General features: G+C 40.9%; 1 protein-coding gene across 1 annotated transcript in view; it reads right to left on the reverse strand.

Moving 5' to 3' along the window:
- The window catches only part of necab3 (N-terminal EF-hand calcium binding protein 3), a 77114-nt gene that overhangs the window by 32370 nt on the left and 31078 nt on the right, over nucleotides 1-13666 (reverse strand). Inside the window, exons 3-5 of the mRNA XM_050037239.1 lie at nucleotides 7733-7841; nucleotides 5899-5924; nucleotides 2561-2658 (exon numbers count right to left, since the gene is read on the reverse strand). Of these exons, the coding sequence (XP_049893196.1) occupies nucleotides 2561-2658; nucleotides 5899-5924; nucleotides 7733-7841 (233 nt within the window). The remainder of the gene's footprint in view (nucleotides 1-2560; nucleotides 2659-5898; nucleotides 5925-7732; nucleotides 7842-13666) is intronic.

Genomic DNA, 13666 nt, shown 5'->3' on the forward strand with positions numbered 1-13666 from the left:
GGCAGTTTTTAAAAATCTTGTCAACCGCAATAAATAATGACTGGGGAGCAACATTTTAGGCTTCTTTGGGGTTTTTGTTACACACACTGAAACATTTAGAGTATCAGATTAATTGTTTTCTGCTGGAGCTACAGCATTCAAATTCATAGACTGTCAAAACACAGAGCCGACAAGTCTCTTCAACATTAAGCCAATTTAGCATATTGAATATCTCTCTGTCTAGACCAACAGTGACTGTTTTTTTTTAAATCATTATTATTATTTTTATTTAGGAACAGTTCTACATTTTGGGAAGTACACTTATTGACTTTCTTGCTGAGAGATAGATGAGAAGATCAATACTGCTCTCAAACCTGTTCAGTAAATATGAGGCTACCACCAACAGCCTAGCTTAGCTTAGCACAAAGACTGCTAACAGGGGGAGAGAGCTAGCCTGAGTTAGTTACCATTGGAGTCAGGCTGTTTCCCACTGTTAGCAGCCTGTATGCTAAGTTAAACTAACTGTCTCCGAACTGTAGCTTCACATATACATACAGAAATGAGAATAGTATCTCGTGTAACTCTATGCAAGAAAGTTAATAACATAACATACAGTAAATATGAGGCTACCACCAACAGCCGATTATGTAGCTTAGCGTAGCACAAGACTGCAAATGGGGGGAGACAGCTAGCCTGGTTTTGTTACCATTAGACAGCGTGAGGCTAGCTGTTTCCCACTGTCAGCAGCCTGCATGCTAAGACAAGCTAACCCTCTCCTGGCTGTAGCTTCATATTTGCAGTACAGACATGAGAGTGGTATCTTGTGTAACTCTAGGCCAAACTGAACAGTAAATTTGAGGCTACCACCAACAGTATTAGCTTAGCATAGCACAAGACTGCAAGCAGGGGGAGACAGCTAGCCTAGTATTGTTACCATTAGAAAGAGTGAGGCTAGCGGTTTCCCACTGTTAGCAGCCTGTACGCTAAGTTAAGCTAACTGTCTCCTGCTGTAGCTTTATATATCGTACAGAAATGAGAGTGGTATCTTGTGTAACTCTTGGCAAGAAAGTAAACAAAATAAACAGTAAATACGAGGCTACCACCAACAGTATTAGCTTAGCTTAGCACAAATATGGCATACAGGGGGAGACAGCTAGCCTGGTTTTGTTACCATTAGACAGAGTGAAGCTAGCTGTTTCCCACTGTTAGCAGCCTGTATGCTAAGTTAAGCTAACTGTCTCCTGGCTGTAGCTACATATTTACTTTACAGACATGAGAGTGGTATCTCGTGTAATTCTAGGCAAGAAAGTAAATAACATAAGTGTAAAGTAAATATGAGGCTACCACCAACAGTATTAGCTTAGCTTAGTACAAAGACTGCAAACAGGGAAACACAGCTAGCCTGGTGTTTTTATGATTGGACAGAGCAGCCCCTGTGTGCTAAGCTTTCTGTGTCCTGGCTGTAACTCTAGGCAAGAAAGTATATAACATAACTGTACATTAAATATGAGCCTATCTCCAACAGCCTATTAGCGTAGTCTAGCACAAGACTGCAAACAGGGGGAGACGGCTAATCTGGTTTTGTTAGCATTAGACAGAGCGAGGTTAGCTGTTTCCCATTGTTAGCATGCTAAGATAAGCTAACTGTTTCCTGGCTGTAGCTTTATATTTACTGTGCAGACATGAGTAGTATCTTGTTTACCTCTCAGTAGCAAAGTAAATAAGAATATTTCCCACACTATCAAACCATCCCTTTAAAATCAAGCATAATAAAGTAGCCTGATGGAAATGTGTGTGGCTGAAGTGTTGTTTATTCCCTTTTTCTAACCCATCAGTTCTGGGAGACTTAGAGCAGCATTAGCTCTGTCTGTGCATGCCAGAGTTTCCTCTCAGCAAAAAATGAAACATGCTTGTAGCATAAACCTCAGATTCTGTGTGTATGCATGCGTGCATGTTTGAAACAAACTGTCCAGGGCCCCAAAATAAAGACTCCATAGGCTGTTAGTACAAGCAGGTTATTACAATCCATATTTACATTTATTGTTAGGCAACAGCCTTTACAGGGTGTTGTAATTATGACTGGAGCAAAGGAGGGAGTCAGGAGTCACAGAATTATTTAACAATGTCTATGTAAAGATGAGGTCAAGGTGGATGGATGGGTCAATCAACACTGGACTTTGACCCAGGAGACTGCTGCTTGTGTCCAGTGTGAAATCAAAAGTTGAGTTATTTCATGTCAACGTCTGAGTAATTTATGAGACACAAAAATATTTAACTTGTCACGTGAAAACGCACTCAGGCTATTTTACCCCAAATCATAATCTTTTACTAAACCTCAGTAGTTCTGATCCCTAAACCTAACCACAACCGTTTCGCAATGTTAACCACATGGTCAAAACTGCGACCGTTAAACAGCCATTCATCATTTTTGTGTTGAGCTCCTGCCATCAGTGAAGGCGCTAAGTTAGGAAATATTCCTGTGGGTCAGAGCCACTTGCACTGTAGGTTTACACGTCTTTAACATGCATTTCTGCACTATAGAGGCTTGATTTAAGGCAAATTCACAAAAAACTAAACTTACCTCTTTAGTTTTATCCATTGCCTTTAAAATGGCAATATTCAGGCTCTCCAGAGCTGAAAGTACGTTGAGATACTCCCCCAGGTGCTGAGAAAAATAATCTAATAGGAGATAGGAAACAAGCTATCAGTGTCACGACAATGTCAAATGTCAAATTCTTAGATGTTGCTATGACAGATTCCAATTAAGAGAGGACCACAAGGGCAGTGAGGATTTATATTGTAGAAATGGGTAAATAATATCCATGTTTAGTTTTATAAACAAATGGAGCTGGAAGTATTTGATGTTCACATGCCTGTGTGTCAGCAACACTAAATGTCATGAAATAAATATTGTCATTTAAATCATCATCTTACCCTCCTGGGGTGACAAAAATAGCTTATCCACAACTGTGTTCTGTGTACAGTGGAGCCGTAAAGCTTAATTTGATACCACATATAACCAAATGATAGAGAAACCCCTACACACACTTAAATTTAAGTCACAAATGATAAAGTTAAGAAACAATTTATTTAAATGAATCAAAATAAAATTATGTACGGAGAAAGTGCTTCAAACCAGGTCAGCAAAGCAGAGAAAGACTTCAATCTTAATTAGTTCTTAGTTCTTAATTAAAAACCTAATTTAACTCTAACCAAAGAGCGCATGTGATATGACACACAGATCTGAGGTTAATGGATCAGCAGCACCTTTTACACTCCTCTTACTTAGATTCAATTAAGTTATCCACCTGCATTTTTTGCATCTCAGAAGAGAAGAAGAAGAGCAGAAAAAGACTCAGTGAACTAAATCTGAGACAAGTGGAACATTCTGTCATGGAAAACAGTCAACTTCTATTGACGTCAGATGGAAAAGATGCCATATCCATTCAATAAATTATGCAGAAGTTTTATTCTGGGTGCTACTGGTATTTACAGGTTTCTGCCCTATTTCTTCACTTTATTCAGGTCATCTGACACACACATGCATTTTTAAGATGTTAAAAAAATAGGTCAATAGATCTGTGTCAGGTTTTTGGTTGGCTGCGCGCACGCACGCACACACACACACACACACACACACACACACACACACACACAGGACTAAAGTCTAAAGCATAAGAATAGTTTGATATTTGGGAAAATGCGCTTCTTGTTTGCTTTCTTGTGGACAGTTAAGCATTGTCCCGACCAAATATTTGTGACAAAACAAAATCGGTTTAGAGAATTGCAGAAAAAGTTGCAGCGGTGAGAACTGCCTCATCTCAGCTCGACTCAAGCCGCCTGATGGTGTCACCTGCGACTCAGCTTATCACCAGCAGCTGGTTTTAGAACCTAAGGCGTGTCACCTGTTTTAACAGCCAATCAACCTATAGCGAAGTCAGTTGGTTACAAACTGTCAGCAAATGGCATTCTCGCTTGCTGCTGCATTCTCCAACAACAGCTCTCCGTCCCAGCTGAGCCTCAAGTCTGTCTTGTTTACATCCCCACAGCTTTACACATGTATCGGTCTCCATCAGTGTGTTGGTGTTGGATGATGGGTTGCTGCTGCTGCTGACTGGATATGCGCATTTCACATTCTCAAAAAAGAAAGTATTCTTACAGTCGTACCTGAAAAACCATAAGGTGCAGTTTTTGCGCCCTCAAATTAATTGCCCTCAATGGAGCTGCACGGCACGCACGCAGGTGCCTATTTTTCAGGGCGCGACAGCTGCACCCTGAGACAAACTGAGTTCAACTTCCAAAACGCAGCAGTGTGCACTGCATCTCACGGGATGAGGAACAACCAATCACAGCCGACAGATACTTTTCTCATCCTCCATAAACATCAGTCTGTAGTAAATACCTAAAAGTTGATCATTTTGGTGCAGAGCTTTACATCTGTCTCACAAACAGTAGGCCCGCACACAAACAACACATTGGAAGAAGATCAGCTCTGCACTCTGGATTTCAGGTAAATAGGCTGTGATGCGGTGCTTGTTACGGTTGCTTAGCAACCTCAGACGCAACCTGCTGCTGTGCTCTTGCTAACTGGCACAAAAAAGTTATGGAGTAGCACCCAGTGCCTGAACACGTGTTTTCCAGGCGTTTTAAATACACGGCATATGTACAGCCCCTCACAGTCGTACTTGTACCTGAAAAACCATAAGGTGCGTACACATGCCGCATTTTCTTGCGCCTTCAAATTCATTGTTTTCAATGTCGACGCATGGCGCACAAGCATTCTGGAGCGCCTACTGTTAATGGTGCGACAGCTGCGTCCTGAGATCAACAGAGTTCAACTTTTGGAACACAGCAGTGCACACCGCATGCTATGTGACGAGGAACAACCAATCACAGCTGACATATCTTTCTCTTCTTACATAAATATCAGTCTGTGGTAAATACGAAGAAGAAGTTGATCATGTTAGTGCAGGGCTATCCAGTGTTTTATATATGTCTTACAGACAATAGTCCAGCACACAAACAAACCCTTGGAAGAAGATCAGCTCTGCACTCAGGATTTCAGGTACATAGGCTATGATACGGTGCTTGTTGAGGTTGCTTAGCAACTTCAGATGCAACCTGCTGTCGCGCTCTTGAAGGTTGGCACAGAAAAGGCACATGAGTAGTACTTAGCACCCGACCTCGCGTTTTCCAGGCGGTTAAAGACGCAGCATGCGCCCCCTAGGTTTGTTAGGAAGTACAGAGAGTACACTGTCTCGTAGTCGCATTGATGTAAACTGGCAGGTTTCCAGAACGCTGCAGACTGGCGCATTTCCAGTACTTGTTGTGGCAAATCTTTTGTTGGAACAGGGCTTTAGATGAGACGAGTGAAATCACTCTAAAGTCTGTACTGTAAATGAAAAGCTACCAGCAGCAACCACTTGGCTTAGCAAAGCACAAAGTCTGGAAATGGTGGAACAGCAGCAAAATCTGCCTATCAGCATCTATAGGCGCCAGCGCACTCTGTCAGAAGTGCTTGTCAATTAGTCACTTGGCTTCAGAGGCCTCCCCTCCAGACACCTTTTAGACTTCAGATTAATCGGGTCTGTGTCTGATAATCTTTGTAACTTCTAAACTTGTGTTTCCAGCCTTTATGCTAAGCTAAGATAAGCTAATCGTCTCCAGGCAGCAGCTTCATATTTAACAGACATAAGAGAGTGATGTCGATCTTCTCATTAAACTTTCTGCAAGATGGTGAATAAGCGTATTTCCCAAAATGTCAAACTATTGTTTTAAAGTTTCCCATGCTACTAATCATCATTAAAAAATGTCGTCACACAAATACGACAACAATCACTGATGTTGGCGAATTTTAAAGGCAGCAGTTTTAGAGGAAATGAAAGTTGACTTATTAAATCAAAGCTCTTTTCCACCAACCTGATAGCTTGTCAGTGTCCAGATTGCTGCAAGGCAGAACATGAGGAGATAAATGGGGAAAGTATTTGGAAAGTTAATTAGGAAAGATTCAAAGTCATGCTGCTCTTATTTCTGCAAGACAGACTGTGTGGTTAGATTGTGTGAAAAGTACAGTGTTAGCCCAGGAAAGACACACACAGAAGACACTGGCATTAAAAAAGAAAACTATAAAACTCAGTAAAACTTAAGTTAGCAGGGACAATTTTCTTGCCATTAAGTTAAACACAAGCTATTCATTCAGTGTAGAAAATAGGTGTTGTGCACTTTGTCACTCTGCATGAAGAATACAGTTCAGCTTTCTCAATAGAAATAAATGTGAAAGAGCTTTTTCTTTTGGACTTACTATTGAAATCAATAATGCTGTGTTTACCAGTCCTGGCAGAAATTATTACATCGGAGGCTAAATTGTTTTCAGTATCACATGTTGGTAAAGACGGTACTATTACTATATATAATATGTTGCTTTAATGGCATTTTACAGGTCATTCGCACTGTCAGGCGCAGAACTTAAGCGAAGCTGCCTAATGGTTTGTGTTATTAGAAAGTCTGCGGGCAAAACAATGCCTGTCTTTCTATCAGCCGCTGTGCTAAATTTCCATTTTGATAGTGACAACAAGTTCCCACACATCTCCGTTGTTGGCTATCATTACTTTGACCAGAGAGATAATTTTCTGTGCTTTCAGCTGACAGGGAACATTCTCTGAGCCGACTTTAAACATCATCTCCAAAGCCTGGGGAAGCCTTTGTTTCAGAAGTGATATTATACGATTAACTGTATTGTTATTCACAACAAGAACGCCCTTTAATTAGACACCAGAGCTCAGATCATGCCAACTGCCTCAAAGCCTGGAGCGTGGTTAGAGAGGTCCGAGGGCCGGTTTGTCACATCAGTGACGGTCCTGGCGTAACGGCGTGTCCAAAAGCAATTTATCACACAGATGGAAGAACTGGCGACACAACAAAACATAAATGCAGAGTTGTTACCGCAGCCAGACACTCCACTCTCTCTAATTGGTTAGGTGCACAAAAGGAGGACTTCTTACAAAGTAAATGAATCAATACATCAATGCGCTTCTGCGTGTATGCGTGGGTTTGTTTATGCTCGCGAGCGCCTCGTGAGAACACAGAGACTTGACAATCAGAGTGAATTCATTAGTTTACCTGAGATACATGCCGTTTGACTGTCAAGATAGAAGCCTTGCTTATAGCCTTCTAATGTCGGTGCAGTGTAAAGAAAAGTCTGGTGGACAAAACTTGTGAATGCCTCACGCATACAAATTCCCAATCTGCCAAAAACAATAAAGAGCACTGGCTTCACAGAAAGGATGAAACTTCACGACAGGAGAGAAATGGTCTTTCCCTCTGTGGCTGCAGTGAGTTAAACATTCTCTGCAGACCAGTGATTTCAGCAGCAACCCTCAGGCTGATTCCTTTGATTGCAATTTCTGGGGAGTTGGTTTTGAAGTGGCTGCTGTAGTCCACAGTATTTTATGTCCAAAGGAAGGGGGTAAACATTAATTCAGCCTGCTTGAGTTTGGCTGCAGGGCTCATTTCTGCTTGAAGACCTCCCTCCAGCTGCGAGACATTTAGTTTGTAACTGATGACTTGAAAGGAACACATTAACTGCGCCTTTAAGCACCAAGCACTTGCTGTTGAGTCTTTTTTTTCAGCTTCTTTCTAACTGTGAAAGGCACGTGTTTATTATAGCAGTTGTAGAAATAAATAAATAAACATAAGTCATTTTTCACCACGAGATATTTAAATCAGAGCCCATTAGAGAAAAAAAAAAACTCACTTATTTTGTCGGCCATCTATGGAATAGAAAAGCTCCTGTAGCTCCTCAGTGGTCAGGATCCCATCGGCGAAGTAAGCATTGAACTCTTCAAATGACAGCTTGCCATCATCTGAAACACAGGAAAAGTATAGGCCTACATCATGACAGAAATAACAAGGGTGTAACATAAGTGTGTGTGTGACTTTATGGGATGATAAATTCCGAATAATCAGACAAGGATCTCAAGGAACTTCCACATTTACAACGTTAAAGACTGACCAAGAAACAAGTCAAGTGTCATTGTTATTTTTATTTATATTTTGGCTTTATGGTGTCTAAAACCCTGTTTTCTATCATATCAGACAATCTCTCCACACTGTTACATATTCCATTTGCACAGAATCCATGGGGTTCAGCGACTGGGGATGATCTCTGCAAAAGACAACCACCAAAACTTTGTATTGATTTTTAACTGTTTACTTTTTTATTTTCTTAATTTGTTTCCCGAAAGAATCTTGCAAGCACTTTTTTCCTGATAGTCAAATGTTAATTACTCCTAGGTCCCTATGGATTGAGCTACTGCCACCTCCGACTGTTGCAACATATTGCAATATATTGTATCATAACCCCTGTATCGTGATGTGTGTCATATCGCCAGATTCTTGCCTATATCGATACTGCCATTTCAGCTCAGCTATGTTTGCTTGTGACATCAGAGGCGAGAGCCGTGACTCTACTGTACCTTTAAGAGTGTGTTATTCATCTTAATCTAAAAAGGACTGAAAAACACTCCAGCTTTATTTAATAGCATTTAACAAAGCACATGTAGACCATCATCAATATACTTCAACTCAAAACACTCTAAAAACTCTTTGTAGTTCTCTTGTGTAAAAACCCCTTTGCTATTTCAGGTCTAATCTACACTAATCTACCGACCTGATGAACACCATCTCAGTGTAAATGAGTTCATCTGAACCCTTTCTATTTTGTTCTTTCTTCCATTTTACTCTTGTTCTGGAGTACAGGTCCACGTTGTGTGGTGATTCCTAGAGCTGAAATTGCTTGATTTATCCAACCAGCAGTCCAAAACCACAATATTCTCAAGATACAATGATATCAAAAACACACAGAGGCAGTAAATAACCACATCTGACATGCTGAAACCAGAGAACAATTCAATATTCAAAGTCCACATGTATAAAACTCTGAAAGTCGTCTTTGTATCGCTACAAACTGCAGAAATATTCCTCAAACTCAAACTTTAAAATAGAAGAAGCTACATATTGTCCGCAGATTGGATTTTTCTACTTCTCAAACTAGTTAACAGTGAGCACAGCTTGTTGTGACAGACAATGCACAGAAAAATCAATAGCAGAAGACAAACAGCTCGGTTGTCATCTGTGAAGGAGTGCTCCTCCGTGAGCCTACTATCAATCTGTCTACTGGCACCGATTACACAGATCAGTCAGCAGTTAGTCTGCCAGAAAGAAACTGCTAGATGTTTTAATCCGCATAAAAGAGTCCACAGCAACAGATAGATCGGTGTCTGCGGAGAACATTTCTGAGCCACGACAGACACTCGGGCAATCAGAAGTATATTGGAGGGAGTTGAGCACTCTGTCAGCCGATGTAGATGAAAAACACACCAGAGTGGTCAGGGTGATAAAATAGAGCCAGGATGGCGTGTAGACAAATGAGAATGACTGTAAAGTATTTGTTGAATCAGAGAAACAGGCTGGTTTTGTCACAGAGGGTCAGACAGCTACTGAGACAAACAAAAGCTATCCAGCCATGTCATTACTGCATCCATAAAGGAACTATCACCAGTCATTTTCTGCTCTCAGAGCGCAGGATGACTGTCGGTTTCATAACCCCACTGAGCAATCTACCCAAATAATGACCCTGTCTACACAAAGACAAGGTAAAACGAGAGCAGTTTAATATGCCATGGAGTTCCAGTTGGCTGACTCAGCAGAGCTGAAAACTCAAGGGCAAGCTAGAAGACCATCTGTTCAGCCAGAGCCTCTCTGACACCGCTCATTATTACCTCTGACCAGAATGTGTAATTTGCAGGCAGAGACAATGCACAGCCCTCCACACTATGGCTCATTTTCTCTCTCTCTCTCTCAGGTAGTCTTTTTATCTTCCTCCCATTCTCTATGTGCCTTGTCTTCATCCACTTAAAGAGCGAGATCAATCTGACATGACTTTAAACATTGTTTTGATTTAAAGAACAAAAGGTTTCCAAGTTGGCTCTGTAGTAAAACATTAAAAGAATTGGACCACTATGGAAAGCAATTTAAGGAATGTTAATAGAAACTGCAGTATAGCAGTAAGTCAGCATCTTGCACACTTTAAAAAAATAGCACTGCTGGCAGGTATACAGAGTTTTAAAACTCCTCTGGATCAAACCCGTAATGCACTATTCATTGCTTATGGAGCAGTGGATGACTTTGTATTTTGATGCTGAGGCATGGACTGAACTGTCCCGGGGCACAAGGAGAACTTTAAGTTCATTTTTAAGGTGAAAGCTATCCTGTTAGTATGGCTCAAACCTAAACTATAGAGAACAAGTATATGGTAGACACATGCTTCAGTTAAACTCTGTTTCCATGTTATTTTTTTCAACCATTTACTTAAAAGCGTTTGTATTCAAAATACAGAAATGAAACATGATAGCCAAAGAACAATAAGGGGCACTAGAAGCATATTAAAGGCCTTTGCACATTGAGTCCGTGTTTTTATGGATGTTTTTTAATCAATCATCTGGAAAAAAAATGTTACGCACCGAAACTTTGCACACTGATTCTGATTCCGCATTTCATTCGCAATACATGACTCCTTGGCTTCTCTCCACTGGAGTTACCTGTCTGGCTGTCATCACTCCCTCCATGTCTCTTTATCTGGCACCGCAGCTGCATGAGGGGGCAGAGCTGTGCTCCCTGTCCAACACATTCTCACTCCAACCTCGTCACATATTGACATTTGCTTTCCACATCTACATACGACGTGAAAGAACGCTGGGTGCGTTAGTTGCTGATGTTCCGGGACACCATGTCAAGTTCTGTTTGTTATATGCATTGTCTTCTTTCAACATACACTTCTGTTTTCACAGGAAATTTAACATTTACACACAAAATAAGCACACTACGTAGGTACAACACCGCAAACTGACATTTTTTTTCCTTCAACAAAAATATGTGGTTAAGTTTAGGAAAAAAATACAGGGTTTGGCTTTAGAATCTTAAGGGACACGAACACCACTTTCCTGGGAGAAAATCGTGGTTTGTTTAACCCACCACCAACCCTCCCGCCCGCCCCTCATGCAGTTTCACTGCCTTAAATTTTGTCCTTGTCCTGCCACGTTTCCCCAACCCGCCACATTTTCTTCACTAATTCTTGGTCAAACGTCTCTAAAGGCTTCTGAGGATGCAAAAAATGCAAAAAACTGAACCTGTTACAAAAAATTTTATGGACGAAAGTTTCGGACGTGAGGTCGTATCTATTTTTGGACATGCGACAATTTTGGACATAAAAAACAGAGTCAGTGTACAAAGGCCTTTAAGGGTCCCAACAACACCAAGCTGACGGTCGGCCGTTGAGATGAGCCTCTGTCACTCTAGTTTTTGCAGTGTGTCTGCACAATTTGCAATAGTCAGCCCAAATTTTTTCAGTTGGTTCAGCATGCTGAATTGGCTTCCAAGGTGGCAGAGCCCCTTGGTGAGTGTGCATGAAAGCTCAGCTCAGAACATGAGAAGAGAAACGTGAGGAAAGCAAACAATTAAAGTCAAGAGGGCGCACGATCAAAACAAAGTTATTATTCGCTACTGCACAGTAGATGTCATTTGTTTTTTCAACATTAGGTTGTGTTGGTATTGTGGTAACTGGCTAACGCATCTTGAATCTATCCTGTCCATCTTTCGGTTTCCCTTTTTACATGACAAATTCAGACTACTGCCACCTGCTGGTATAGAGAGTTATTTCCTCTCAGGCAGGCACAAAATGTATGTTAGCTGGCCATGGTCTGTAGTCTTTGTGGTGTGTTCAAGTGCAATTTTTTGGCTGAGAAACAGACGACATGTGACGCCACTAGTTCTTTGATGTTCGTTTGGTGTGTCCTGGCTTTAAGCATGGTCAAAGACCAGTCTGCTTTCCAGGCTCCATAATTTCAGCCAACAGGAAGAGCACACACATCTTAACCCATCAGAAGGCAAAAGCAGACTGCAGTCCTAATGCAGCACACTGCAATGATCCTATAGAGATGTTAATCCTTTGCTAATGAAATACAGTACATATAAATTATTTACAAATATTTCTCTATTATATAAATGGTTCCTCAGTATAGATTTTAAGTTGTAGTATCAGTCTTACACTTTCTACACCTGCAGTTTCTTATTTGATGCCATCTGTAGTTAGTTTGTGGATCTGAGGCTACAGATCCCTCCACACGTCTTTATCTCCTCACAGTGTTGAATTTGGAAGATTTCCTATATTTGGGGTGCCAAACAGGCTGCAGTTATGCTCAGAAGTGACACTCCTGATAATCAGTTTGATGGACTCGTGATGACGACTGGCAGTCTCCTCGATTTTCTTTGACAGTTCTGGGCTAAGTGTCTTTCTCATGAAAGAGGGTGGCTGCAACAAATACACAAGCCCGAGGTCTGTGCTTTACTTCTTCTATTAATACAGAGTTTAATGATGATGAGAAAAGATTATGGGTTGCTTGTTTGATGGATAATGAGTCATTTGTTTCGTTACTTTGTACATTTTTCTTTTTTCTTTTAACTTTTGAGTGATGAAGGCTAACTCCCACCTTTGAATCTCTATTTTTTTCTTCAAATACGAACTGATTACTGTCTATACTCAGAACAACCTGTTTGTGCGTGTCAATAAACTAAAACTCAGCCTCCGAGCAGGTTGCCATCTGCAATGAGTGCAATAGAGTGAAAGATGGAGGGTCAGCTAGTGTTGAGTTAAGGATGCGGATACATTATATTGTCTGAAAAATGGGAAAAGCAGTAAATCTATGTATTTGTCTCACATACAATAAATGTCAAAGAGCAATCCTACTTTTAATCTCACCCTGATCCTCCAGGGATGACGGTGACAGATGGCATCCAAAGATGGCATTAAAAGCATCAGGAAGGTGAAGATAAGCTGTTAGATGAGAAGATTACGTGTTTGCTATCTTAAGACTCATACCTGCTTGTTTACTCTCTATTCCAATTTATGTATCCTCACTGCAATCACATACATCGGCCTGAGGGATGTGAGGCCATGGGAGGATGGAGGAATTAAAGCAACATTCTTGTTTAGTCAAGCATCATTCTAAAGTGATGTATATCATTTATAATGATTTCCATTGCTGTATTTTTTATACCTGGGCTGGTATTGTTTTACTGTTCTGCACAGATTTGTTGTCTCATACCTCTTCTCCACTAAATTAGCTCTGGTTCTTGAAACTGTTCTGTTCAAGACTCTTGGAACCTTGGTGCCATCTAGCGAACCAGCCCACGTTTCCACCAGTTTTGTACAAAACAATTGTAATCAAGGATGCTTAATCAACAGAGGTGGTGCTTCTCAATGTCAAGGATCCCTCCATCCTCCTACAGAGGCAAGGCGAGAGTCCTTTCTAGCATTCAGTGAACACACATTAGAATAGACTGACGAGTGCACACAAGTGTGCGTCATCAACCCCCTGGAGACTGAGGGGGTTTAAGGGTACTATGATAATTTTGGCACTCTCTAATGTTGCTGTACAATTTGAGAAAATTGACTCCTGTAGATATTAATCCCAATAAATGACGTATTTATCCAAATCCTGTTGAGCTCCACCAGCAAATCGTGCGCAAGGAATTCTGGGTACTCTATGCCTGCTAAGGATACACACATGCATCCTTAAAAATTCCCCTTAATGAAGGACTCTGTAGAATTTGAAGAATCCTTGATATTGGA

Source organism: Epinephelus moara, chromosome 24, assembly GCF_006386435.1.
Source record: "Epinephelus moara isolate mb chromosome 24, YSFRI_EMoa_1.0, whole genome shotgun sequence".
NCBI classification, from domain to species: Eukaryota; Metazoa; Chordata; class Actinopteri; order Perciformes; family Serranidae; genus Epinephelus; species Epinephelus moara.